Source organism: Cheilinus undulatus, linkage group 22 (genome assembly GCF_018320785.1).
Source record: "Cheilinus undulatus linkage group 22, ASM1832078v1, whole genome shotgun sequence".
NCBI classification, from domain to species: Eukaryota; Metazoa; Chordata; class Actinopteri; order Labriformes; family Labridae; genus Cheilinus; species Cheilinus undulatus.
The window spans coordinates 3,205,446-3,232,159 of NC_054886.1; the positions used below are offsets into that span (position 1 = coordinate 3,205,446).

At 43.1% G+C, this 26,714-nt stretch overlaps 1 protein-coding gene across 1 annotated transcript in view; it reads left to right on the plus strand.

Moving 5' to 3' along the window:
- Nucleotides 1-20,827, plus strand: part of kdm6ba (lysine (K)-specific demethylase 6B, a) — a 38,712-nt gene extending 17,885 nt beyond the window's left edge. Inside the window, exons 3-24 of the mRNA XM_041779195.1 lie at nt 1,776-1,896; nt 3,880-4,003; nt 4,189-4,284; nt 4,375-4,657; nt 4,761-4,838; nt 4,975-5,145; nt 5,255-5,428; nt 5,548-6,099; nt 7,679-8,553; nt 8,731-11,562; nt 12,525-12,651; nt 12,761-12,866; nt 13,846-14,051; nt 14,186-14,292; nt 14,381-14,449; nt 14,613-14,761; nt 15,371-15,485; nt 16,739-16,926; nt 17,016-17,157; nt 17,317-17,443; nt 19,170-19,340; nt 19,421-20,827. Of these exons, the coding sequence (XP_041635129.1) occupies nt 3,885-4,003; nt 4,189-4,284; nt 4,375-4,657; nt 4,761-4,838; nt 4,975-5,145; nt 5,255-5,428; nt 5,548-6,099; nt 7,679-8,553; nt 8,731-11,562; nt 12,525-12,651; nt 12,761-12,866; nt 13,846-14,051; nt 14,186-14,292; nt 14,381-14,449; nt 14,613-14,761; nt 15,371-15,485; nt 16,739-16,926; nt 17,016-17,157; nt 17,317-17,443; nt 19,170-19,340; nt 19,421-19,438 (6,705 nt within the window). The 5' untranslated portion in view covers nt 1,776-1,896; nt 3,880-3,884 and the 3' untranslated portion in view covers nt 19,439-20,827. The remainder of the gene's footprint in view (nt 1-1,775; nt 1,897-3,879; nt 4,004-4,188; nt 4,285-4,374; nt 4,658-4,760; nt 4,839-4,974; nt 5,146-5,254; nt 5,429-5,547; nt 6,100-7,678; nt 8,554-8,730; nt 11,563-12,524; nt 12,652-12,760; nt 12,867-13,845; nt 14,052-14,185; nt 14,293-14,380; nt 14,450-14,612; nt 14,762-15,370; nt 15,486-16,738; nt 16,927-17,015; nt 17,158-17,316; nt 17,444-19,169; nt 19,341-19,420) is intronic.
- Nucleotides 20,828-26,714: the final 5,887 nt, after the last annotated feature.

A 26,714-nucleotide genomic window follows, 5' to 3' on the forward strand; every position in this document is an offset into this window, starting at 1 on the left:
TAAAAGGGGTGGCAAGAATGGGCTAAAAGCATTAAAAATGGAATAAAAGTAGCAAATAAGGGCAATGGAAATACACAGACAAAAAAGGAGAGGTTGACAATAAAGTCTGACAATTAAAGCCTGCTGTGTACATGTGGGAACAAACTGATTAATATGACTTACTATGGATAATTTCTGAGGTCAAATTTTCCTTTTAAAGGTTTCTGGGGAAATAATATTTTAAATTTAGACATTAAAGAGCCACAAATGATCACAACAGAGCTACACGTAGAGGATCACTGGGTTAGGCCAAAATAGGCCTAAAAAAATAATGAAATTTGATTTAAAATAGGTGTAAAAAGTGGTTCATAGTGGCAATAATGGGTTAACAGAGGCAACAATGGGCAGATGGTGGCAAGAATTACTTTGGGAGTGGCAAAAACAGGCAGACAAAAGTGGTGTAAAGGGACAAAAATTGACAAAAATGGGTTTTAATGTGTTAAAATTTGACAAAATTGTTGGTATGAAGTGGTGAAAACTGGTTCAAATTTGGCAGTACTGGTGCAAAGTGGTTAAAGTGTAATTTAAAAAATATTGTTAATTTTTCTTAGGCATCTGGAGACTCCCTCTCAGTGTCTCATGGGGGTCCCGACCCCTATGTTGAGAACCCCTGTGCTAGAGGACAGTTGAAGAGTTACTCTGTAAAGGTCTTAGAGATGTTTATCCTGATGAGCTGAAAGGTGATGTGTGATGCGTTCAGGTTAGCTCAGTAAATCAGACAACTCTATCATGTCCTGATTTGTTCAAATGTCACATAAAAAACAGAAAATCCAGTCTTTAAGTAAAACTTTGATACAGTTGTGAATGTGTGAGTACTTGAAGAATATTTGATTTATAACTTTTAAACTTGAGCTCTGCTCTCTCAGATCTTTGTCATTTTGTCTTAGAAAGTGTTCTAGTCAGTATTGATCAGGGTATCAATATGAAACTGATCAGCCCCCCTCCCCGTGTGTGTGGATGGAGTTACCTCTGCCTATCCTCATCCTCCCATCACTTCCCTTTGTGAGTCTCTGAGAGTCTGGGGAGGTGTGTGGGCGTTTCCATGGCACCATTCCTACTCCTCCATCTATTCCTCTTCTCCATCTTTTCCCTTTAATCTTCCCTCCATCCTGTTCAGACCGTCTGTCGCTGCCCCCCTCTTTCTCTCCATCACGCCTGCTGTAATGAGATTAAACCTCGGTGTATCCACTGGGCATGTACTCACACACACACACACCCACACACACCCACACACACAGTCACCCTCTTACAGAGACCACACTATCCTCTCTCACTAATTCATCACAAGCCTGACATGATCCTGCAGCTTGCACACTTGGCATTGCTTCCAACTCACACCAGCATTTGCATGCACATGCACACACACACACACACACACACACACACACTTGGCACATGACCAGGACCTGTACTTCTTAGTCTTTCCCTCGGTCTGTCACCAGGAGGATCATGGTCAGGATTATAGTAGCCCCAGGTCTGTCCTCACAGGTGAACTCCTCTGGTGCCATCTGGGCCTCAGTAATAATCCTGATCTGTAACCACTGGCTCACTGGCTCCTCCCACAGGTCGACCGACGTTCAGCAGCCAGCTGTAGAAAGACATCTATCACCGGCTATGTTAATGAAACAGTGTTTAAATGTCTCATTCAGCTGTGGGATGTCTCGTAGTGGACTTCAATAACTTTCAGTCTGCGTCGCTCATTCTGAAAACCATATTTCTGTTTTTTCTCCCTGCAGCCGGCGGGCTTTTAGACTCTTGGTGCTCGAGCCAGAAATCCCCACAGTCCCTGTATTCTCTGCATTGGAGTGAGGCCCTCTCTGTGCTGCAGTGGAGGGCTTCACAGACGCCGCTAGTTTGGTGAGTAAGAGCCCTCTTATTCATATAGATGTATGATAAACAGCACATACCCCCTTAAACAAACTGCCCTTGTTTTAAAGATGTTTGAGCATTTATTTACTCAAGCTTTTCACTGAAAACACCATAGTTAACCCCCTTTAAATTGATGAGTTTAAAGCTCATATTGCTTTGGCCGTAAAAGAAGTGGTACATGTTACCTTTCTGCAGATCTTGGCCCTGACATTTGTGATTTTAACAAAGAAAATCATGCATTTTCATGAATTTCACTATGAATCTTCTGCAGTGAAAATGTGAACAAACCACTCCTGCTGCAGCCTTTACAGAGGGACAAAAGTATTTGGCCAGTACACTGACATAGACTGTAATGACACTGACTCTGAATACATGTGGAGCATTTGTGAGGTCAGACACTGATGTTGGACAAGAAGGCCTGACTCTCATCCAGTTCATCCCTAAGGTGCTCGCTGGGATGGAGGTCAGGCCAGTCAAGTTCAAACTCATCAGACCATTTCTTTATGATCCTTGCTTTGTTCACGTTGGAATAGAAAAGGGCCCAAACCGTGCCACACAGATGGAAGCATAGCATTTTAAACAGTGTCTTGCCATGCTGAAGCATTAAGATTGGCCTGAAACAGCCTCATACCATTATCCCTCCTCCACCAAACTTCATAGTCAGGCAGATAACATTCTCCCAACATCCTCCACACCCAGACTCACCCATCTGACTGTAACAGAGAAGATGATTGGCCACTCCACAGTCACCACTGCTCCACAGTCCAGTGTTGGCGTGCTTTACAACACTCCACTTTACTCTATCTGACGCTTGGTATTGGACTTGGTGATGTGAGGCTAGCATGCAGCTGTTACCATGGAAACCCATCCATGAAGCTCCTGCTGCAGTTATAGAGTTTACATTAATGCCAGTGGAAGTTCAGAACTCTTCCGCTATTGAATCAGCACTGTTAGAGACTTTAACACACCATGCTCTGTAGCAGATGTTGATTCAACGCCGTGGTCTTCTTCTTCATGGCTGAGTTGCTGTTGTTCCTAAACTCTTCCACTTTCTATAATATCAGTAACAGTGGACTGTAGAATATCCAGCAGGGATGAAATTTTACAAGCTATCTCATAGCAAAGGTGGCGACCATCACTGTACAATGCTCAAAGTCACTGAGCTCTTCAGAATGACGCGTTTAGGATCACAGATGTTTGCAGTTGACTGTAGATGTTTGCAGATGGTTGCAGATCATTGTAGATGTTTGAAGATGTTTGTGGATGATTGTAGATGTTTGCAGATGATTGTAGATGTTTGCAGATCATTGTAGATGTTTTAAGATGTTTGTAGATGGTTGTAGATGTTTGCAGATGATTGTAGATGACTGTAGATTTTTGCAGATGATTGTAGATTTTTTGCGGGTGTTTGCAGATGTTTGCGGACAAATATAACGTTTGCAGATGTTTGCGTATGTTTGCAGATGATGGTGGATGTTTGCAGATGTTTGCAGATGATTGCAGATGTTTGCAGATGATTGTGGACAAATATGACATTTGCAGATGTTTGCGTATGTTTACAGATGATGGTGGATGTTTGCAGATGTTTGCAGATGATTGTAGTTGTTTGCAGATGTTTGCAGATGATTGTAGTTGTTTGCAGATGTTTGCAGACACAACTAGCATGGCTAGTTGTTGATTTTATACACCCGTGGCTTTTGGTCTGATTGAAACACATGATTGCAGTTATTTACAGGTGTGGCCAAATACTTTTGTCCATGTAGTGTATAATGTCTTGATAGAAATAATGTATTTCTTCTTTAACATTATATTATTTGATCAGCTTTTCGCTGTTAATCAGAAGCTAGAGATAACTGTTAGATTTTCCAAACATACATATGAACATTTCTCAGGCTTTTGCTGTTCTTATCCTCTAAATCTGAGTTTTTAATGTTTTACTTCATCTCATTAATGTGTTTCTGTCATCTGTAGGCTGGATGCATCACGCAGTAGAGCAGTTTGGTGGGCGTGGCACGCGGGATTCCTTCCCTCTGGATGGACTGAACCGGGGACCATGGGCTCCTGTGGGCAGCCGCACCTGGCAACCACCTGCCAGGTAAGCAGCCATGAAACCTCACGGACACATTTAACCTGAGCTCTTTCTTGATCTGGATCCATAAGGTTTAAGCTTTCATTACAGCGTTTAGGTTAATTTGAGGTTTTAGTTTATTGAACAACTGTTGTTGTTTAGCAGGAAATCCCTCCTGACTGTTCTGTGTTTACTGTCTTTGTTTCTCTAAGGTGTCCGCCTGGAATAAACCAACACCAGCTCCTCTCCCATCTACCTCCTGGTCCTATCAGTGGACTGAATCATCCTAGTAAATTCTTTAGTAATGGGTAAGCCATGCAGATAAAGTTTTACGAAGCAAGCTTTGGTGTGTCACAGATTTAGTTTGTAGTAATTCAGTGTTTGTTTTTGCTGCTCAGGCCCATGAGAGGAGCTGAGAAGCTTGAGCTCCCACAGCCAATGTTACCAGGTGTGCATAGGGAGCAACAGAGACCTCATCCTCATCTTCATCCTCCCCCTCCCCACAGAGCATGGGAGCAGCTGGGGCAGCTTTATGATCCCCACCTCCCTCCTCAAGGACACTCTGTAATGCCCATTCACAGTGAGCCCTCACTTCGTCTCCATAATGGGGGCTTTGCCGGTGGTGGTGGGCTTCCCCACAACGCCCACCATCCTCCCAGCAGGCCAAACCAACTGCAGAAAGTAAGTTCTAATGCAGTAGGAGATTTCATGAAACCTATGCAGCTCCTTACAGTTCTTCACAGGTGGTCAGAGGATGATTTGTTGTTCTGGCTGTTTGTTTTAGTTTGGGGGTCCTCAGGAGCAACATGTCCCCCGGGGTCCACCACTGCTGGGAAATGAAATGTGGGCTCAGGTGCACCAGGTAGGAGCCTCTAATTGGCTATGCATGTGTTTCATCATCCTCAGCATCAGCTGAGACTGAGCTCTGTAGATTTGTCAGACAGATGTCGGAGTATTTGCTTTAGGTGTCTTCATCTGCCACATCTTTCTCCTCACAGCAGAGGGGCTACCCAGGAAAGATGCTAGGAGGTCAACTGAAAAGACCTGGTCCTCCATTAGGAGAGCACTCTGTAATCCAACACACTCCTTCACCATCACTACACCTGTCCTCCCGCCCACCTGCGGAGGACTGTCCCAGCCCCAGCAAGAGGAAAAGGAATTCAGATCAGGTAACAAACATTTGGATTGTCTTTGTTTTACTGAGTGGAGATTTTAGTGCCCTGTGTTTCAGCTTTTGTTGTTCCTGTGGTGTAAAAGTCAGACCCTACTTTTGTGCAGGTACCACACCCTGGACTCCAGAGTTTCCCAGGATCTGGCCAGTCCTTTTTCTCCTCACAGCAGTCATCGGTCCAACACCACTCTCCAAAACCTACCTTCTGGAACCCTCTTCACAAGAACAGCAGCACTCCCTGGCAGCAAGACTGCAAGAACCAGACATCGCAGGAGTTCCAGGTACAAACTATGAGAAAATATCCTTTTCATAGATTGATGGTTCTCGTACCCAGGGTAAACTTTTCATTAATCCCAACACTGAGTATTGTACTCACTAGTTCATTTTTCTTTTTAAACAGGAAACCAACAAACATGGAATGAGCAGCTACACTCAGAAGTCCCCACCCTCCTCTTCTACCCCTTCAAACCTTTCTCCTACAACGCACTCATCCCCAGGGAGCTACAACCAAGGACGTGCACCTCAGCTCCAGAAAGACACATTCCAACCTCAAGCTGTGAACCAGCAGTCCCCTCATTCTTCTTACCCCAGTCCAAGCTCCAAGCTGGGGCTAATTTCACCCTGTCAGGCAGTGGAGCCCCACGGTCATAACAACCAGAGAGTCCCTCCCTTAGGGAGCCAAGGTGGCAGCCAAGCTACCTCTCACGCAGCATCTACCCCAAAAAGGGGAGCCAGAGATCCACACCTAAATGCCCATGTGACACCAGCAACCCCTTCTGCAACCAGCAACAGCAGCAGTGTGCCTTACAGCCACTTCCAGCCTCACCCAGGGCTGGGGTTCCAGGGTCCTCCTCCACTGCCTCCTGCCAGCAGCACCTCAGTACCTCAGCAGCAGCAAAGTGGGCCTCATGAGGCCTGGAGATATCAGAGGAGACTAAGCACCCAGTCCTTAGTGAGTACACACCGTCATGCAACAGGGGTTCTCAACCTTTGTAGCCCACGACCCCCAGGATAAAGGTGCCAGGGACCGGGGACCTCCACTGTACCTGAGGGTGGCTGAACACAGCCATGAATATTCTAGAACAGTCATGTGCAGACAAATGGGGGGGGTAGCCCTTCTAATAGTGTAAATAATTTAATGTCCTATTGTTAAAAACAGAACTGAAATTTGTTAAGCATTGCCAAAATGGATTAAATGCCAAAATACGGTGGGGAAGGTGTTGACGCTGAATTTTAAAAGTAGCAAAAATGTGTTAGAGTAGCTAAAAAAGGCATATTAAGTGGTAAAACAGGATTTTAAAGCGGCTGAGATGGCATTAAAGAGGCATTAAAAAGGGAAGAAAAATTTATATTTTATAACTTTATATAAACTGGTGAAAAAGGGTTAGCTGAAGCAAAAACAGGCTGAAACAGGCTGGGCGTATCAAATTGTGAAATTTGGTGTAAAAAGTGGTAAAAGGGGTTAATAGAGACAATAATGTGTCAACAGAGCCAACAATAGGCAGAGAGTGGTAAGAACTGGTTTAGAAGTGGCAAAAACAGGCAGAAAAAGTGGTGGAAAGGCAAAAATGTGTTAAAATTGGTGGGAAAGGGAGCGCAGGTGGCCTGGTGGTTCTCAGGCACGCCCCATGTCTGTGGACGCAGGGGTGCACCACAGGGGGTGTACAGGAGCGTAGCACAGGGGGTAAAAAGGGTACTGATTACCCAAGCCCACAGTAGGGAGGGGCCCTTGAGGAGCATGCAATGAAAAGTGTGTTTTTATTTAATTTTTCTTAATAATTAGTGTCATTATTGAATCGAAAGCTACAACATGGATTGGTCAACAGACTGAAATTTGTATCAAATGGAGTAAAATAAATACTGGGGGGCCTCTGCTCCTCCCTTGAAAAGGTTCAAATGGTATAGTCCAGCACTGCGAAATTATGCATGTAAATTCAGTTTAAATAGGAACAAATATTGCTCATAAATGGAGAAATTATGCTTCAAAAATATACTAAAATGCATTTATATTTGTAAAAACTGATGCAAAGTTTGATGCTTGGCTAGCCAGTTAAGGGGGTGGCCCTGTGTAATATTCTTTCTAGGGGCCCAGAATCCCAAGCTACGCCCCTTCACAGACGGCCCAGGTTCAAATCCGGCCTGAGGCCCTTTACCACACGTCTCTCCCCTTGTCCTTGTTTCCGAGGCACAAAAAATGCCCGAAATAAATTTTGAAAAATGGTGGGAAATGTGATGAAAACCGTTTAGAATTTTGCAAAATTGGTGTAAAGTGGCAACAGTATCATTTTAAATATATTGTAGTTTTTTTAAGGAGTCTGGAGAGCCCCTCTCAGTGTCTTGCGACCCCCAAGGGGGTCCCAACCCCAACGTTGAGAACCCCTGTTGTATTGTACCATGTTTGTTACAGAGTGTTCTCCATTAACAGTTTTTTCTTAGATAACACATCCTGTAGAGACGGCTGAAACCATTACAGCTCCCTTTTTAAAGTCATTGCTTTATTTATTTTTTAAATCTTCTCTGTGTTTCTTTAGGAGTCGGGCGCCTACACAGGTCCAGGTCTGCTACCTCAGCACCAGCAGAGCCACAATCAGGTCATGGACAGTCAGGTTTCGGGGACCTCCCGACGCCAACATCACGTCAGTCCTCCTCTGCCCCAGATGATCCCCACACGAACCCCTGTCATCACTCCCAATCTTCCTGTATCCCAAGGCTCCTGCTCCATTAGCAGAACCAGCTCAGGAGGTCCAGCTATGGAAGGTGCATCCACGCACACCACAGCCCCCCCTGGTGGTTGCTCTGCAAATAACGGCAGCAGTAGTAAGAGTCAGCAAAGAGGAGAGGAGCCAGTATCCCAAACTTCAACCATCAGCATCACTAGTCCCAGCCCTCACCTGGATTCACTCCTGCAGCCAGGATGTCAAAGAGGCCAAACTATCACTGCCAACCAGCCTCACCAACAGGGTCTGCCCAGACCTAAACAAACCACCATGAAGTCCCAACCCACCAAGGCAAAGACCTCATTCTACTCTCAGGCTGAACAGGAGCAACCTCCTGCATTTTCCTCGTCTTCTCTGTTCTCTCCAGGGCACCATAGGGCAGGAGAAAGTGTGATCACGAGCAGAGTTGTAAACCCTCTTCCTGGATCTCCTTCTACAGCTTCACCCTCCAGCCTTCAACCCCTCTCAGCAGCCAAGGCTGCCCTTCAGCCCCCAAATCCAGCCCTCTTCTCCCAGACACAGGTGTACTCTCAGCCCAAGATTCATCCTTCAGCTCCCACCTCTGTCCCTCAGTCCATCGAGGAGGCCTTAGACAAGCTCGACGCAGAGCTCGAGGACCACATGCAAGCGGTGGAAAAGAGGAAGAAAGACCGAGAGGAGCACGAGAGAAAAACGAGAGAAGAGGAGAGGCGCAGGAAAGAATGGGAGGATGAGGAAAAGAGGAGGAAAGAGCTTGAAAAGAGGGAGGAGGAGAAACAAAGGAGAGAGCTGGATAGACAGGAGGAGGAGAGGAGAAGGAGAGAACAGGAGAAACAGAGGATTCAAGAGGAGGAAGGGAGGAGGAGGAGAAGACTGGAGGAGGACAGAAAAAAGAGAGAGTGGGAGAGACAGGAAGAGGAGCGGAAAAGGAGAGAATGGGAGAGACAGGAAGAGGAGCGGAAAAGGAGAGAATGGGAGAGACAGGAAGAGGAGCGGAAAAGGAGAGAATGGGAGAGACAGGAAGAGGAACGGAAAAGGAGAGAATGGGAGAGACAGGAAGAGGAGCGGAAAAAGAGAGAATGGGAGAGACAGGAAGAGGAGCGGAAAAGGAGAGAATGGGAGAGACAGGAAGAGGAGCGGAAAAGGAGAGAATGGGAGAGACAGGAAGAGGAGAGGAAAAAGAAAGAATGGGAGAGACAGGAAGAGGAGAGGAAAAAGAAAGAATGGGAGAGACAGGAAGAGGAGCGGAAAAGGAGAGAGTGGGAGAGGGAAAGAAAGAGGAGTGAATGGGAAAAGCAGCAGGAGGAGGAGAGAAAGAAGAGAGAGCTGGAGAGGCAGGAGGAAGAAAGACAGAAACAATGCGATCGTCAGAGGAAAGAGGAGAAAAGGAGGATTGAACAAAAGAGGGAGGAGGAGATCTCTATCACTAAAGGCAAAGAGCAGACAGCTATTGAAAACCTGGAAAGACTGCTCTCTGTCAGCTCCTCCCCATCACCTCCACCTTCGCACCTGTCTTCAGTTACTGCACCTCCGTCAGGTCCCTCACCCCCGAGCACCCAGGCTTCACTCCCCTACCCCTGGCTAAGCCGCGGCGGCACGCTCCCATGCCCCCCAGGCCAAGCTCCCACTGTCCCTCCTGTAGAGAGGCTGCGACCGCCCCCCCTCACACCTCAGACAGAGTATGCCAGAGAAAAGCAGAGACAGAGAGAGATGTCGAGCAACAATGGCAGAACAACTCTCAGTCCTTCATCAACCCAAAATACCTCAGGGATGCACCTGTCTTTAAACCCCAACAAGCCCCCTGCAATGCAAGCTGCACCCAACCCATCCAAAGATTTAGCCAAGAAGAGAGATGGCAGCCAGCAGCCTTTACCTAACTTAGCCCTTCGAGAGCCCCCCAAACTCTACCAGGCTTTTCCCAGGGAGAACCTGCCAAAACCACCTTTATCCTCCACCTCCAGCACACGGGAAGTCCTCAACAAACAGCTGACAAATAGGAGTGACAGCAGTTCTGGCGCTGACTCAGACAGTGCTCAGTTTGAGGAGGAGCCTTCAGAGTTGTCCACCATGCTCCCTGATGGTCTGGCTAACATCATGGCCATGCTGGATGAATCCATCAAGAAGGAAGAAGAGATGTACAACAGTCAAAAGACTGGGTCAGCAAGTCCTCCCGATAGCTTTTCTCAGAGTATCCCTCCGATGAAAAGCTACCTGTGTGCCCCAGACCTTATCCCAGCAACAAAGCACCAGCCCAACCAGGAGGATTTTGGATCAAATCCACACGCAAGCCCTCCTGTGCTCAGTCGCCAAGGTTCTCTTGCATCCCCATGCAGTAGAACGTCTTCACTGAATGAGGAAGATGAGGACTACCTGAAAGCTTCCCAGACTGTTCTTGAACCTAAACAGCCGTCGGACATTGGAATAGGCGTAGGCAACACCAACTATCGCCACAGCGACCTTGCAAAGCTTTATGGTCTGCCAGAGCAGAGTAAAAGTGAGGCTGATGAGGAGGAAGATGAAGAAGATTCTGAGACCCCATCCTGTTCTCCACCACCCCAAAGGCCCCACCTTCACCAGACAGGTGTAAACAGCATGTTTAAATCCCTAGCAACAATCCTAGAGAGCCAGAAGTACGCTTACCGTGGCGGGCCGTTTGGAAGACCCCCTCCATCAGCACTGGTGGGTGTCAAATACTCTTCCTCACTCTCTCTCGGCCCTGACATCTGTCGCCAGCAGCAAGGCAGCTCTCCAATGTCAGATTCAAACAATCCCCCAGTCAGTCCAACTGTCCCTCCACTGAAGTCCTCCTCTCTGTCTGAGCTGGAGGACAAGAAACTAAAACTAGAGGATGCTGATGTCTGGAGAGACGAGGAAGACTCCAGCCAAAAGGAAGGCATCCCTACCATTAGCCTTATTAAAGTAGTGAAGGAGGAGCAACAGCTGACTACCATCTCTGAATCCTCCTTTGCAGAGCTGGGAAAAAGCTGTGAAGTCATCCTCAGTCGACAGTGTCTTCCTGATCTGAGCTTGGAGAAGTCCAACGGCAAAATGGAGGGCAGACACAAACCGGAGAAGGTGAAGGAGCACAGGAAAGACAGGAGCAGGGATAAAGACCGGGACAAGGAGAGAGAGAAGAAGAGGAAGCACAGCCACAGCCATAGCAGCAGCATGAAGCATGAGGAGAGGAAAGAGAAGAAGAAGCATAAAGAAAAGACGGAGGAGATGGCCTTTTCCATTTCTCTATCATCTTCATCCTCTTCTTCTACTCATTCCACTTCTAGCCACAGGCGGCACAAGGATGGCAAGAGCCATAAAGAAAAGAAGGATCGGAGAATTCTTGGTGACCTCAACCTGCAGAGCAAGGAGGGGTATGAGAAGAACTGGAGCGATCATTTCCTGGATAAGAAGAAACGCAAGGAGGTTTCTGGTTCAGGCTCCTCCAGTAAAGGAGAGCAAGCCGAGTGGGCATCGAGAAGCTCTGCAGAAAAATCCTCCGAGCACAAAAAGTTCTCCGAATCCTGCTCTTCATTGGGCTCAACGGACTTCCTGAAACTTAAGGCTCTGTCAGACGGGCCACCCAAGGAGCTGAAGATCCGTCTGATTAAGGTGGAGAGTGGGGACAGGGAGACGTTCATCGCCTCTGAGGTGGAGGAGAAAAGGATCCCGCTGGAGGAAATCAGCATCAAGAACAGTGCGAGTGAAATCATCCGGTCCTGCAAGTGAGTGCCCCGTAGAATAACGCTTTTTAATGTGTCTGTTTTTAACAATCTGACTTGGTCTGATCAACCTGAAAGTAGAAGATGTCCCTCATCTAAACTACTCTGATAGAAAACGAAATGATGCAGTAGACTCTGCCACTTCTTTTGCCCCTTTTCACCAGTGTTTTTCTTTTTTGTCCTGCTATTTGCATTTTTTTTCCACTTTTTGCCATATTTTGCCTCTTCTCACCCATTTAAACTGCCTTTTTCCATTGAATGCTGCTTTTTCCATTTTTGCCACTATTTTTGTCCATTTTAGTCTCTTTGTCCATTTTTTCGTCTCTCCACATTTTTACATTTTTTTTTACCATATTTGCCAACTGTAACTCTTTTTAAAACAAATTTGCTATTTTTTCACCCAATTTTTGCAATTTTTTTGCCACTTCTTTGCCAATTTTTGACAAATTTGCCTCTTTTGTCCACTTTAGCCTCTTTTCACTCATTTTTTGCCACATTTTTGATCAGTTTTTCCACCTTTAACTTGTTCTTTGTTATCAATTTTTGCCACTTTTTCACCAGTTTTTGCCTTGTTTTCTTGCATTGTGCTATTTTCAATCCCCCCCTTTTAACATTCTTTGCCCCTTCTTGCTCATATAAGCTGCCTTTTGCCATTGAATGACAGTTTTTTCCACATTTTTTGCCACATTTGACTGTTTTTTGACCATTTTGCCACCTTTAACTTAATCTTCAATCAATTTTTTGCCACTTTTTGACCATTTCACCAGTTTAACTTATTTTTATTGCCACTTTAACCCATTTCCACCACTTTTCACCACTTAGATTGTGGCTCAAGGGTATATTTTAACAGTTTGGCTCTTTGGAGGAGCAGGGTTGAGTAACACTGCTGTAACAGAAGAACCAAACCGAGATTTAGACCTTAATTTCGTTGTGCATCACCCTCACATGCTGTTTTTCTGTTGTAGGGGAGCCAGAGTGAAAGGGAAGTTCAGAGAATCATACTTGCTCCCAGCCTTCTCTGTGAAGCCCATCATGACCTCAGAGGAACCGATTCCCAGAGAGAAATTAAACCCTCCCACACCCAGCATCTATGTAGGTTTCTCATTGTTCAGAGCTGAACAAATGTCCAGCTGTGTGATTTACGTGTATGAGCTATGTGTGCTAATGTCCATGCCTGTGGTGTGATCTGTGTTATCTGTAGTTGGAGAGTAAGAGGGACGCCTTCTCCCCCGTGCTGCTGCAGTTCTGCACAGATCCCAAGAACCCCGTTACTGTCATTAGAGGTCTGGCTGGATCTCTGCGACTCAGTAAGTCTACACCAACAGCAGCTACTTAAACACATTCTTTCAACATACATAACATGGTCTCTGGACAGACCAGGATCAGAACTATGTCTGATTCTCCTTAAATGCAGGTGTTGATATCAGTGAGTACACGAGTTTGTGCACCAATCTGATACCGTTTGGTTTAGCTTTATATTTTGCTTCGTTTAGCCATGCTAAATGTTAGCACTGTAAACTGGAAATCTCTTCTTCTTTTCTGCTGGAAAACACTGCATGCACAGGCTACTGTTTTTAGAGCAGAGAAGAAGAACCAAAGGAGCCACTGCGGCAGCAAAGAATGGTGTCTGCATGACAGATTTTCTCTGAATGTGATCGTTAAAACACCTTCCAGACGGCGCTGTCGTACACGACAGGAAGTGACACAGTTTACCAGAAGTTAAATAACTTTTCAACCATAAATCGTTGCCTCCTACTTGTTTTTCCTCTTTGAGCTAGCTGTTGTGCCTTCACATTGATGCCTTTGAATCCTTACAGCAGCGTTTTCAGCGAGCCTGGAACTCGTGTGACTTTTGGGGACTTTAATGATTAAATTCACACCAGTAAACCTGATACTGAACGTCTTTTATCCATTTTAATCCAACTATGATCATTTATCACTGCTAGCTTGAATGCTGTCACATTGTTTACCCTTTGTGAGGGTCTGTCAGCCAATAGCAGGCTGTTCTGTAATCATGTGATGCTGCCTGAATAGATTATAAAGGAGAGAGAGCGAGAGTCTGTGCTGCATCCCCCTGTATTTTTGTTATTTTAATATTCAGCAGTTAAAAAAAAAAAGACCCATATTTGACTCAGTCACATACAGGTCTAGAATAGTTTACCAGTCTGAACAGTCAGTCCACAAAGTTCACTCTGGTATCAGATCAGGACTCGGTATCAGCTGATACCCAGCACCCTGGTATCAGGGTACCCCTGTGTTTGTCTTAAATGTCTTTGTCTTTCTCAGACCTGGGGCTGTTCTCCACCAAGTCGCTGGTAGAAGCCAATGCAGAGCAGGCCGTGGAGGTCAGGACTCAGGTTCAGCAGCCTGCTGATGAGAACTGGGACCCGAGTGGGACAGGCCAGACATGGCCTTGTGAGAGCAGCCGCTCCCACACAACGATTGCCAAGTATGCCCAGTACCAGGCCTCCAGCTTCCAGGAGAGCCTGCAGGTACAGTGTGCTCCATTACTAGCAGTGGGCCTGCTACCTTTATCCTGTTTGAGCTCAAAGTTAAATCACATTTTAGGGTTTTTATGATTTAAGGGCCGTGTTTCTGATTTAGATGTTGTGGTTTGTTTATTCAGGAGGAGAAAGGCAGTGATGATGAAGAGGATGATGATGATGATAAGGAGAAAAAGCCATCCTGCAGTCCTGATGCTTCAATAAAGGAGAGTTTAAAAGACAGTAGCAGGTAAGGACGGTGGGAAAACAGCGTCAGGATCGCTACAGCACTAATGTGGTCAGCCGTTTGTGGTGACGCTCTGTTTCCTTCTCCTCAGCACGGAGCAGAAGCCCGTGGGAAAGATCATCAAGTTTGGTACCAACATCGACCTCTCAGATCCCAAGAGGTGAGCAGCGATTTACTTCAGCAGTTCTTAAGTGACATCAACCAATGTCAGAGTATCTGAGCGCCATGGTTTGACTGCCCTCTTGTGGCCATGATTCAGTACTACACTAATCTAAATGAATGGAAAAGCTAAAGCCCTGTTCTGATGTCCTGTCTCGGCTCAGATGGAAGCCTCAGCTCCAGGAGCTGCAGAAGCTGCCAGCGTTCATGCGAGTGGCGTCCAGTGGGAACATGCTCAGCCACGTGGGTCACACCATTCTAGGCATGAACACGGTTCAGCTCTACATGAAGGTCCCAGGGAGCCGGACGCCAGGTAAAAGACACAAACGTGTCTGTGATCAGGGAGTTTTCTGGTAAACATGTAGAGCAGGGGTGTCAAACTGAAGTCCCAGGGGCCAGATCTGGCTCGTGGAACAGTTAAATACGGCCCGCAGGATGATCTGATATTTCTGTTCTAACGGCCCATCAGTCTGAGTTCTGCAGATATCCTCAAGTATAGAAATGTAAACTTATCCTGATGATTAAAGATTTCTTTTAAATCATATTTTGACTTTTAATTTCATGATTACGAATTTTATTTCATATTTTGACCTTTTAAACTCATGATTTTGACTTTCTTTCTAATATACTTGCCTTTAAAAACATTATTTTTGAACTAATAAATGTACTTTTCTCAGATTGTGAGCCTTTAAACTTTTCTTTATGACTTTTTAACCTCAAAATCACTTATCACCAGTGCTACGTTTTTTCATATTTTATTAGTGGTGAAATGAGGTTGACAGTTTCTGGTTAAAAAGGTGACCCTGTTAGGCCCTCAGGGTAGTCCTGAATCCAGAATCCAGCCCCTGCTGTGACTGAGTTTGACACCCCTGCTGTAGAGTTTGAGTTCATATAACAGAAGCTTTATCTCCCGCTTTAACAGGTCATCAGGAGAACAACAACTTCTGCTCCGTGAACATCAACATCGGCCCCGGCGACTGCGAATGGTTCTCTGTTCATGAGAATTACTGGCACGCCATCAACGACTTCTGTGAAAAGTGCGTGGACGAACTTCTCAGAGTTTGGATCATTTATAATGACTGTGTTTACAAACTTTCAGTGAACTCAGAGATGGTTAACAGAATTCAGAAAGTATTGAGACTTTTCAGTTTAGCTATGTTGCAGCCTGACAGCAGAAACAGAAACTTGGTACACTGTCATGACAATGGGAAAACAGAATTAACATAAAAAACTGACATATCACATTGAAATGCAGCTCAGGTGGACTCCAGGTTCTGCGATCTTTGCTGAGATGTTTGGTTGGAGTCCTCCTGTGTTCAGCTGACCAGGATTTAGAAAGGTGACCATGGCTTTCATGGTGTTTGCAGTTTTTTGCTGTGAAGAGAGGCTTCAATCTGACCACTCTGGCATAAATAAACCCGTATTAGTTTCAGTGAACTCAGAGATGGTTAACAGAATTCAGAAAGTATTGAGACTTTTCAGTTTAGCTATGTTGCAGCCTGACAGCAGAAACAGAAACTTGGTACACTGTCATGACAATGGGAAAACAGAATTAACATAAAAAACTGACATATCACATTGAAATGCAGCTCAGGTGGACTCCAGGTTCTGCGATCTTTGCTGAGATGTTTGGTTGGAGTCCTCCTGTGTTCAGCTGACCAGGATTTAGAAAGGTGACCATGGCTTTCATGGTGTTTGCAGTTTTTTGCTGTGAAGAGAGGCTTCAATCTGACCACTCTGGCATAAATAAACCCGTATTAGTGATGGCTGTCTTCCAGAGATGCTGTGATGAGATGGGTCTGCTTTGTCACTGAAGAAGACTGTTTGTCTGATACACGCAAAGTCCAGAATTAAAGAATTACTTTAATAATTAACAACATTTTAAGTGCTGATCTGTCAGCAGGCAGGCTCCAGTCTCTCTGGATCTGTGCTGAGATGTTTCTACATCTTTACTGTGGAACCCCTGCTAAATTTGAAGTGAATATGTCAATGTAATATTTATTGTATTTTAATTTAATTTATTTGTAAGTAGACATAATGAGAATAAAATGAGTCTTATCAGCTGTAGCATCAGGCTGCAACATAAAATTAAGTGAAAGAGGTCTGAATATTTTCTGTAGCAGCAGCTTGTCATGTTTTAAACACCGCATCTTTGAGCACAAAAACATCAGAGACACATCAGTCACTTTAAACAGAATGTTTTCTTCAGTGTGTGTCCTTGATAACAGAAATGTTGGGACAGTTGTTCTAAAAATGCCGGTGTGTTTAAGTCTCCTCTGCCTCTCCTCAGGCATGGAGTGGATTACCTGACAGGTTCCTGGTGGCCCGTGTTGGAGGACCTCTACAGAGCCAACATCCCCGTGTACCGCTTCATCCAGCGGCCAGGAGACCTGGTGTGGATCAACGCAGGCACCGTGCACTGGGTCCAGGCCGTCGGCTGGTGTAACAACATTGCCTGGAATGTGGGACCGCTCAACGGTGAGGGGCGCCATGAACATCATACCACATAGTGACAGGATTCCCACACCGTGTTTTCTACTTCTAAACGGGTTTCTCTGTCCCTGCAGCTTACCAGTATCAGCTAGCTCTGGAGAGGTTTGAGTGGAACGAGGTCAAGAAGGTCAAATCCATTGTACCCATGATTCATGTGTCCTGGAACGTTGCACGCACTCTGAAGATCACGGACCCGGACACCTATAAGATGATAAAGTGAGTACTGGCTTTGAGCTAAAACATATAAACCCTCTAATGTTAGATATGAGGCAGAAAGAACAGGGATCACTGTAGACGTTACATCCATAAAACTGAGGTTTTAATGCAGTGTCGGTCATGAAGTCATCATTATGCTTCGTCTTCTTTTTCTGCTAGACACTGCCTGCTACAGTCCATGAAGCACATCCAGATCCTCCGTGACCAGCTGGTGGCTGATGGCAGGAAAATCTCCTATCAGAGTCGAGTCAAGGACGAGCCTGCGTATTACTGCAACGAGTGTGATGTGAGTCAAACTCCCCTAACCTAACCCAGCTGTCAGAGAAATGCATTAAAAACCTAGCTTTAAATGAGCACAGTCAGGTTATGTGCAGCTACAGCCTCCAGAAACACTAAAAACCTAGCTTTAAATGAGCACAGTCAGGATATATTCAGCTACAGCCTCCAGAAACACTAAAAACCTAGCTTTAAATGAGCACAGTCAGGATATGTGCAGCTACAGCCTCCAGAAACACTAAAAACCTAGCTTTAAATGAGCACAGTCAGGATATATTCAGCTACAGCCTCCAGAAACACTAAAAACCTAGCTTTAAATGAGCACAGTCAGGATATGTTCAGCTACAGCCTCCAGAAACACTAAAAACCTAGCTTTAAATGAGCACAGTCAGGATATATTCAGCTACAGCCTCCAGAAACACTAAAAACCTAGCTTTAAATGAGCACAGTCAGGATATATTCAGCTACAGCCTCCAGAAACACTAAAAACCTAGCTTTAAATGAGCACAGTCAGGATATATTCAGCTACAGCCTCCAGAAACACTAAAAACCTAGCTTTAAATGAGCACAGTCAGGATATGTGCAGCTACAGCCTCCAGAAACACTAAAAACCTAGCTTTAAATGAGCACAGTCAGGTTATGTGCAGCTACAGCCTCCAGAAACACTAAAAACCTAGCTTTAAATGAGCACAGTCAGGATATATTCAGCTACAGCCTCCAGAAACACTAAAAACCTAGCTTTAAATGAGCACAGTCAGGTTATGTGCAGCTACAGCCTCCAGAAACACTAAAAACCTAGCTTTAAATGAGCACAGTCAGGATATGTGCAGCTACAGCCTCCAGAAACACTAAAAACCTAGCTTTAAATGAGCACAGTCAGGATATATTCAGCTACAGCCTCCAGAAACACTAAAAACCTAGCTTTAAATGAGCACAGTCAGGTTGTTTGCAGCTACTCAGGTGGAGGTGTTTAATCTGTTGTTTGTGTTTCTCCTCTGTCTCAGGTGGAGGTGTTTAATCTGTTGTTTGTGTTTCTCCTCCATCACAGGTGGAGGTGTTTAATCTGTTGTTTGTGTTTCTCCTCTTTCACAGGTGGAGGTGTTTAATCTGTTGTTTGTGTTTCTCCTCCATCACAGGTGGAGGTGTTTAATCTGTTGTTTGTGTTTCTCCTCTTTCTCAGGTGGAGGTGTTTAATCTGTTGTTTGTGTTTCTCCTCTTTCTCAGGTGGAGGTGTTTAATCTGTTGTTTGTGTTTCTCCTCCATCACAGGTGGAGGTGTTTAATCTGTTGTTTGTGTTTCTCCTCTTTCTCAGGTGGAGGTGTTTAATCTGTTGTTTGTGTTTCTCCTCTTTCTCAGGTGGAGGTGTTTAATCTGTTGTTTGTGTTTCTACTCTTTCTCAGGTGGAGGTGTTTAATCTGTTGTTTTTCTCCTCTTTCTCAGGTGGAGGTGTTTAATCTGTTGTTTGTGTTTCTCCTCTTTCTCAGGTGGAGGTGTTTAATCTGTTGTTTGTGTTTCTCCTCCATCACAGGTGGAGGTGTTTAATCAGTTGTTTTTCTCCTCTGTCTCAGGTGGAGGTGTTTAATCTGTTGTTTTTCTCCTCTGTCTCAGGTGGAGGTGTTTAATCTGTTGTTTGTGTTTCTCCTCCATCACAGGTGGAGGTGTTTAATCTGTTGTTTTTCTCCTCTGTCTCAGGTGGAGGTGTTTAATCTGTTGTTTGTGTTTCTCCTCTTTCTCAGGTGGAGGTGTTTAATCTGTTGTTTGTGACGAGTGAGAACAGCAGCAGGAAGACGTACGTGGTTCACTGTGAGGACTGCGCCCGTCAGCGTAGCCCCAACCTGACCAACGTGGTGGTGCTGGAGCAGTACCGTATAGAGGAGCTTATGAACATCTATGACTCTTTCAGCCTGGTAAGCAGACCCACCTCTGTGGTTCCTATTTGTGGTTCCTGCTCTATCTCCAAGAACTAAAAACTGACTCTTCTCTGCAGGCCTCTTCCTCCCGATGACGGCGCTCTCCCCCTGCAGCTCCTCAGCCATAACCAAATCTCCTGCAGCCCAGGGCAAAGACTCAGCTTTGGTTCCAGCGTCATCCACTCTCTGCTACTGTTGCTGTCCAGCCAGTTGAATACGTTTACTCATCATAACTGTTTACAAAGAGCCAAGCCACCAATCACTCACCAGTTTACTCTCAGATGGTGCTTTCCACCCTGGAGACCAGGGGGCAGTCGGTGCTGCCATTGACTAACATGGAGTTTAGGGCGTCAATGGCTTATTTTCTAAGTTCCAGAGAGAATTTCTTTCTGTCGTCATGGATACTGAAACTTGTACATGCTGTTTGCAATTTTTGTGGGGTGCTGTCTTTAAAGATTAATTTATTGTTTTGTTTTTAAGCCTAGATATATACCACATTGGCCTTGTATTTAGAACAGAAAGGAAATAAAAAAATACTAATAATAGAGTTATGAACATTTTTCTAAAGCATTAAGAATTTAAAAAATACAAATGTTTGGAATGCTTCAAAAACATACGGGTTTAATGACTGGTGGTTTATTTTTGGGTGGTGGGGGGGTGAGCTTTCATTTTGTCTTATGTGTTGTAAATTTTGTGTTTGTTTGAATTTTACATTTTTCATCTGGAGATTAATATTCAGTTATCAGGTTTTTTTGTCATTTCTTCCTTCTGAATGAAATCTTCAAAAAAGAAAAAAAGCTTGTACTCTGGTGTGTTCCATACCTCTGATTGTTTTCTGTTCCAGTATGCAGACTTAGTATTTGGGGTCGGGGGGTTTGTTTGTACATTTAATTTAAACGTGTTTCCTCTATTTATTGGATATCAATGTTTTCCCTTTTTTGATAGGGTTGTACAAGTTTTTCTTTTGTTTGTTAAAGTGACCGAAAGCTCTGTCAGACCTGAACAGTGGAGGTGGAGGCTGCCTTTTCCTCCCTATATATAAATGAAATGTTTATCCACCTTTCCTGTAGACCATAGGCACACCGCTCACGTAGAGAAGAGGACTAACGGAATGCTGTTTTTGTATGCTCATTAAGAAAAAACAACCTTTTCCAAAGTGTTTTGAGAAATGGTAATTTTTTATTCTGTAGGGAGCTTTTAGATGAGATTTTAATGATTTTTATTATATCTGTTGAATATGATAATGAGATAGATGGTGCTAAATGTTCAGTTTGAACAACCTTTTTTCTCTTTGTTTTCTTAAAATGAAAATTCTATTTTTCCTGTTGCAATATTACCCTACCCCTTTCCTTCTCTTTGTGGTCATCTATTTATAACTGCACTGTTTAGAGAATTCACATACACACACACCAAACTGAGCCAGACATGTCTTAAACACTTGTGAATTTGTGACTATTAATAATAAACACATTTTGATAAATCCAGAACGAGTGGACTGTGAATTCTTTTAACTTCCCCTGTCACACATGAACTTATACCACCTTCCACATAATCATGCAAACTGGATTTTAGTGTTTTAAATAATTAATCAAGTTAATCACATCACTATGCTGTGATTAATCATGATTAATCACAGCATTTCTTTAGTTTTAGTAATTTTTGGATTTTTAAACGTTCTTGTTATCAACTGTTTTTTAGGGCCCGAGCACCGACCTCAGTGCAGGGACCCTCTTGAAACTGTAGCCGGTATTATTATTCTTTTTCTGTCCAAAGAAACTAATTTGGGGCCTTTAACGTGCTCAAAAACTCACCAAATTTCTCCCCCAAATGAAATTTTCGTATTCTGGTGGAACCATGCAAATCCATTGCACAGGGGCCCCTGAGTGGCACCTACATGCATGAAAATTGGTACACATATGTATCATGATGAGGCGAACAAAAAATGACATTATGACCATCCTCTAAAATGTACAGGAACCGAACTACAAACCATTTTTGGTCAAATGTTGGAGTTTTCGGAAAAGCACACATTTCGCATTTGAACAAACTTTTCCAAGGGATTTCATCTGATGGACTCCAGAATTTATTTACATAAACTAGACCACCTGGAGATCTTAAGTTGTGCTAAATGTGCATTTTCGTCTGGAGGCGGGGCCACTATAGGAGCCTGATTTTATGATATTTTTGATGTGTTTTTTACGGTAAAATTTACACAATAACACATTATAACTTTTTAGTGCTTATATCAATCATCACCAAACTTCTCATGGACAATCACACAATGGTCCTGAATACATCCATGCATCTATATCTTTGCCACAGCGCCCCCTTCTGCCAGCTGAACATTTACACCATTGATTTTTCATGTGTGATTTATGGGTTGCCACAAAAAAAATTCAGCCCCCGTACACCGTTCATCCTAGGCCTATGATTTTTGCTCTGCATATGGATCATCATCAGAGCTACAAAAAAGCCTCTTGGACCCATGCCAAAATCCCAACAGGAAGTCCACCAGCTCTGCCCCAATTTCAAAATAAGTCAATTTTTTGGACAATTATACACTGAAAACTGATGTAACTTTGGTGGAGATCATTCTATGGTCTTTAAATTGTTATGGTAACACGTCAGTATCACACTGAACACGCCCACATGAAAACAGCTCATCATGGCGCCCTATACTGCCAACAGGAAGTGATGCAAATGGGTCATTTCTGCATTGGTCTTAGTGTGTTGAACCTATCATACTCTGATTTTGACCTGAAGTCCTCAATATCTGTCCCTACATCAACATGTTTCATTCCTGAATGCCCCAGTGGCCATGGTGGCCATTTTGATCCTTTGCCATCTGACAGGAAATGGGTGTAACTCTCGTATGAAACATCTGATTGCCTTCAAATTTCACATGTATGATCAGCGTCTGCGTCTGAGATAAATGAGTACAAGTATGAAGTTTAAATGAAGAAATATTAAACTGGAGGTTTAAACTCTGGATTTATTGAATTGGCCTGCAGTGTGTGATATGATAGTGAAAAAATGTTGGCATGGCCTCTCAGTATATGAGAAAATATCACCACCCAGTGAAAAACAATAAAAATACAAATTTGAAGGGATTTCAACACCAAGGAAAGAAAAAAATACATGTGTATGAAATAAATGTGTTTTTAATGGCAGTCAGCGGGGTAAATAAAATACCCTTTGGACAGAAGTGTGACGATTTTTTTACACAGTGTACTAAAACCTCTTAAGCTCTAGTGGGACCAAATCTGGTCCTGCTTGGATCAAGATCCAAACAAACTTGCTCTGTGTTCTCTACTTTTGCACAAACACAGTCATGTTACACACCAAATTAAACATACGTAGCCATAGTGCTACGTAGTCAGACACTTCTGCCCCCTATGGGATGGTGCCTGGTACTACAGACACAAACCTTTTAAGACTTCCTCTGAAAGGGAACTATATGGAGGTCTGGGTGATTTGGGAGGGGGGATTCCATGATGCAGTGACCACCTATAATGGCATATGATAAAAAAAAATAAAAAAAAGTTTGATACATTTTTCAAATGGCAGAGATGGTGCCAAACTGGGCCAAACTGGGCCAAACTGGGCCCATGAGACACAAGAGGGGATTTCTCCTGGATATTTTTTTATTTTACTAAAATCTCTCTTATTTTGTCCTGATAACTCTCTAGAGGCATGAAAGTTGAAAGAGGTAATGTCAAAATGTGGCGCTTTGGCCTACTGGAGATTTTTGGACTTCAGCTGCATTATCTCTATGGAATATACATGCTACAATTGAAACAACATTTATCTTTTTCCAACTTGATTCTCTCTGATCCAGTGACATATTTACACATATTTACACTTCTGAATGAATTTCACAAGTGCCCTCTTCATAATGGTACCTTGATCATTCAAACAGACCTTGTAGTTTCAGAGTTATACTCATTTAAAGACGGGCTGGAAATTTGGAGCAGTAGCCTAATAAAAGAGGCTAATGCTAAACAGGTTAAAAACTTTTTAAAACCCCTGAAATACCAAAATTCACCCCAAAAGACACACTCTTAATAAAATGTATGCCATATCCATCAACACAACCAAAGTTATCCACAAGAAACTGTCAGAAAGGGTTAAAAATAAATAAGCAGATCTCACTGCCTCATTTTTCGTGATTTAAAGCTTAATCTATCATACCACAAACCTAAATACAGATTTATAGTCACTTTACAGGCTCTTTAACTTCACAGACTGGTGAGCTCCAGTGGCATGGATTCAGGCAAACCAGCAGTTTTTTTTTTTTCAAATCCTCTGCCCTGTTTCAAACACCGCCTATGAGAGGTTTACCAGCGTGCCAGGTTAGCTCTGTGACCTTTGAGGCTGTATTAAGGTGGGTGGGGTGTCATCCGACCCTGTGGACCCCACCTTTAGTATTTACATTCACGTCTCAGTTATTTGGTGCTTACAGAGACTTATAAACGTAGGCTAAGAAGTCTTAGATCATTTACCTTCTTTTAAAAGTTAGTTTCTTATTTTCAGTGTGTATCTTTACAGTCTAATCTTAAATCAGACATGATCATATCTTTTTGTCTCAGGAAGTCCTTAAACTAAGTAAATAAGTGTTAAAAAGCTCCATTAGTTCCCAGCCACAGTCTCAGTGAATAGATCTGGTTTAAGATTCAGTAACAAACTCAAGTTAATGATTTAAGAATCACACGAAAGCATCAGTAGTAAATAGGATTGCTGACTATTCCACGTTTTTCTGTTATTTTCTTAAATCACTCAGCAGGTTGATGTTTGGTCTCATTTTGACTTTAGAGAGGCCTGAATTTAGAAAAATACTTCAACTGAAAAATGCTGATGTAGAACTGATGGCTGAGATAACAGAGCACTATTTGAATTTTTATTCTTCCTTGTTTCTTTTGGATAGTCTCGTCTTCCTTTGGCATTAAGAACATATTTTTGTATGATGATTGCTGAAGTTCTGTTAAACTGTCTTTGAGCCATAGAAAGGTCTGAATGTTGTCAGACTGACTCAGAGAATGTGCAGCAGCCCTGACTCTGCTGATTGAGCTGACAGTTTCATAAATGCTGACCGTGATCATACTTCCATCCTGGCTGTGATTTCAGTAGAAACAGTAAGAATTATGCTCTAAAGATATGGACTGGTTTTAGGTTTAATGGTTTAGTTTTAACATGGATTTAGACTGGGGCTGCACGGTGGTGCAGGGGTTAGGGCTGTGGCCCTGCAGCAAGAAGGTCCCTGGTTCACTTCCTGGTCGGGGTCTTTCTGTGTGGAGTTTGTATGATCTCACTGTGCATGTGTTCTCCTCAGGTCCTCCCACCACCAAAAACATGCTGGTTAGGTTGAAATATTAGAAATATATTTGCTTATATTGAGTACATTTCACCTATTTTTAGGCTGCATTTTCTGCTGATTTGAAGCCTTTTGAAGGGTTCTGCTGACTTACTGATTTCTAGATTTAACAATCTGTTTTCAAGATATCTTATCAAGTCAAATGATCTTGAACTGAAAGATAATTCCACCTGATTAGAGAAGATTCAGACTAGAATCTTTTTTTTCTTGAATCTAGACAGATCATTGTTGCAGTGTGAATCTTCTTTAACCCGGTGGAAGGCAGGAACCTCTACCTGACTCCACCTACAGAGGGCAGCGTTCACAAAAAACAAGGAAAACCTGCAGTTCTTCAAACGTTCATTGTTCCTGAAACTTCATTAAAGTCTGGTCTGAGCTGAGGCAGAATAAAGTCTGATGTTCTCGAGCTCTGAAACTCATGACTGAGTCCGTGTTGATAATAATCTGAGTTTATCCAGCATGTATGATCAGACACACTGTAGTGTCAATCAGGAAACACGAGAGAGGTCACGAGGTCATGCGACACAGGATGTTTGGACTCCCCTGGGAGGACGTCTGCAGAGACCAGGATCCCTCCGTAGAGTCTGGACCACCAGGGGGTGGCAGCAGCTGAGACCACATGGATGATGAAGTGATGGGTGACAGCTCTGTGAAGACGTGTGGAGAGTGGAGCAGAAACAGCAGCATGAAGGAGAGAAACGTTCTAGAAAAGACAGCCACGCTGCTGCCAAAGCACCCAAACAATGACTGCAGAGGTGTTAGCAGGCAAGGAAGATGTATAAGGTTTATAACTGCTGGAAATATAGTTGTTCAGGGCCTGGTTAAAGCCAAAAATAGAAATATTTGTGAAGTTTAGGGACAAAGGTTGTCGACAGACTGAAGGAAATCCTGAAGGAAGCGTCCCTCTGTCTGCTCGTCTGTTCACATGGCTGCAGTCAGGTGATGAGGAGGAGATGAAGACACAATAACAGCAGCGGTCTAATCATAAAGCCATCCTGATGGGAGGGAAACAGCTTTAAAGTTTATCGCTGCTCTTGTTGATAGGACTGAGGCTGTAAATATGTGATGCCCCAGAGGAGAGCAACCCTTCAACTCCTGATCCTTAGATTAAAGAGGCGTGCTCCTGTCTTCATCCAACATCTAACTGCTGCTAAGATCTGCCCCGTAGAATGACAGGAGACCAGGGACCAGGACAGGCTGAACGTAAACAGTCAGAGAGATGTGAGACCAGAGTAATTACTCAGCTCTGATCTGATTTATCAGCCAGCTGATCAAAACCTCTGAAAAATCTTTGTTCTCCTTCCCCTGACCCCGTCTTGTTTCATCCATGCTGCATTATTATAGAACAAAGACCAAATAATATATATTTATATTTTCATGTCTGAATATTTTTATATACATATGTACATATATATATAAATATTTTCATGTCTTAATATTTTTATATACATATGTACATAAATATATATATAAATATTTTCATGTCTGAATATTTTTATATACATATGTACATAAATATATATATAAATATTTTCATGTCTGAATATTTTTATATACATATGTACATAAATATATATATAAATATTTTCATGTCTGAATATTTTTATATACATATGTACATATATATATAAATATTTCCATGTCTTAATATTTTTATATACATATGTACATATATATATAAATATTTCCATGTCTTAATATTTTTATATACATATGTACATATATATATAAATATTTTCATGTCTTAATATTTTTATATACATATGTACATATATATAAATATTTTCATGCCTGAATGTTTTTATATACATATGTACATATATATATAAATATTTTCATGTCTTAATATTTTTTATACATATGTACATATATATATAAATATTTTCATGTCTTAATATTTTTATATACATATGTACATATATATATAAATATTTTCATGTCTGAATGTTTTTATATATATATGTACACATATATATAAATATTTTCATGTCTTAATATTT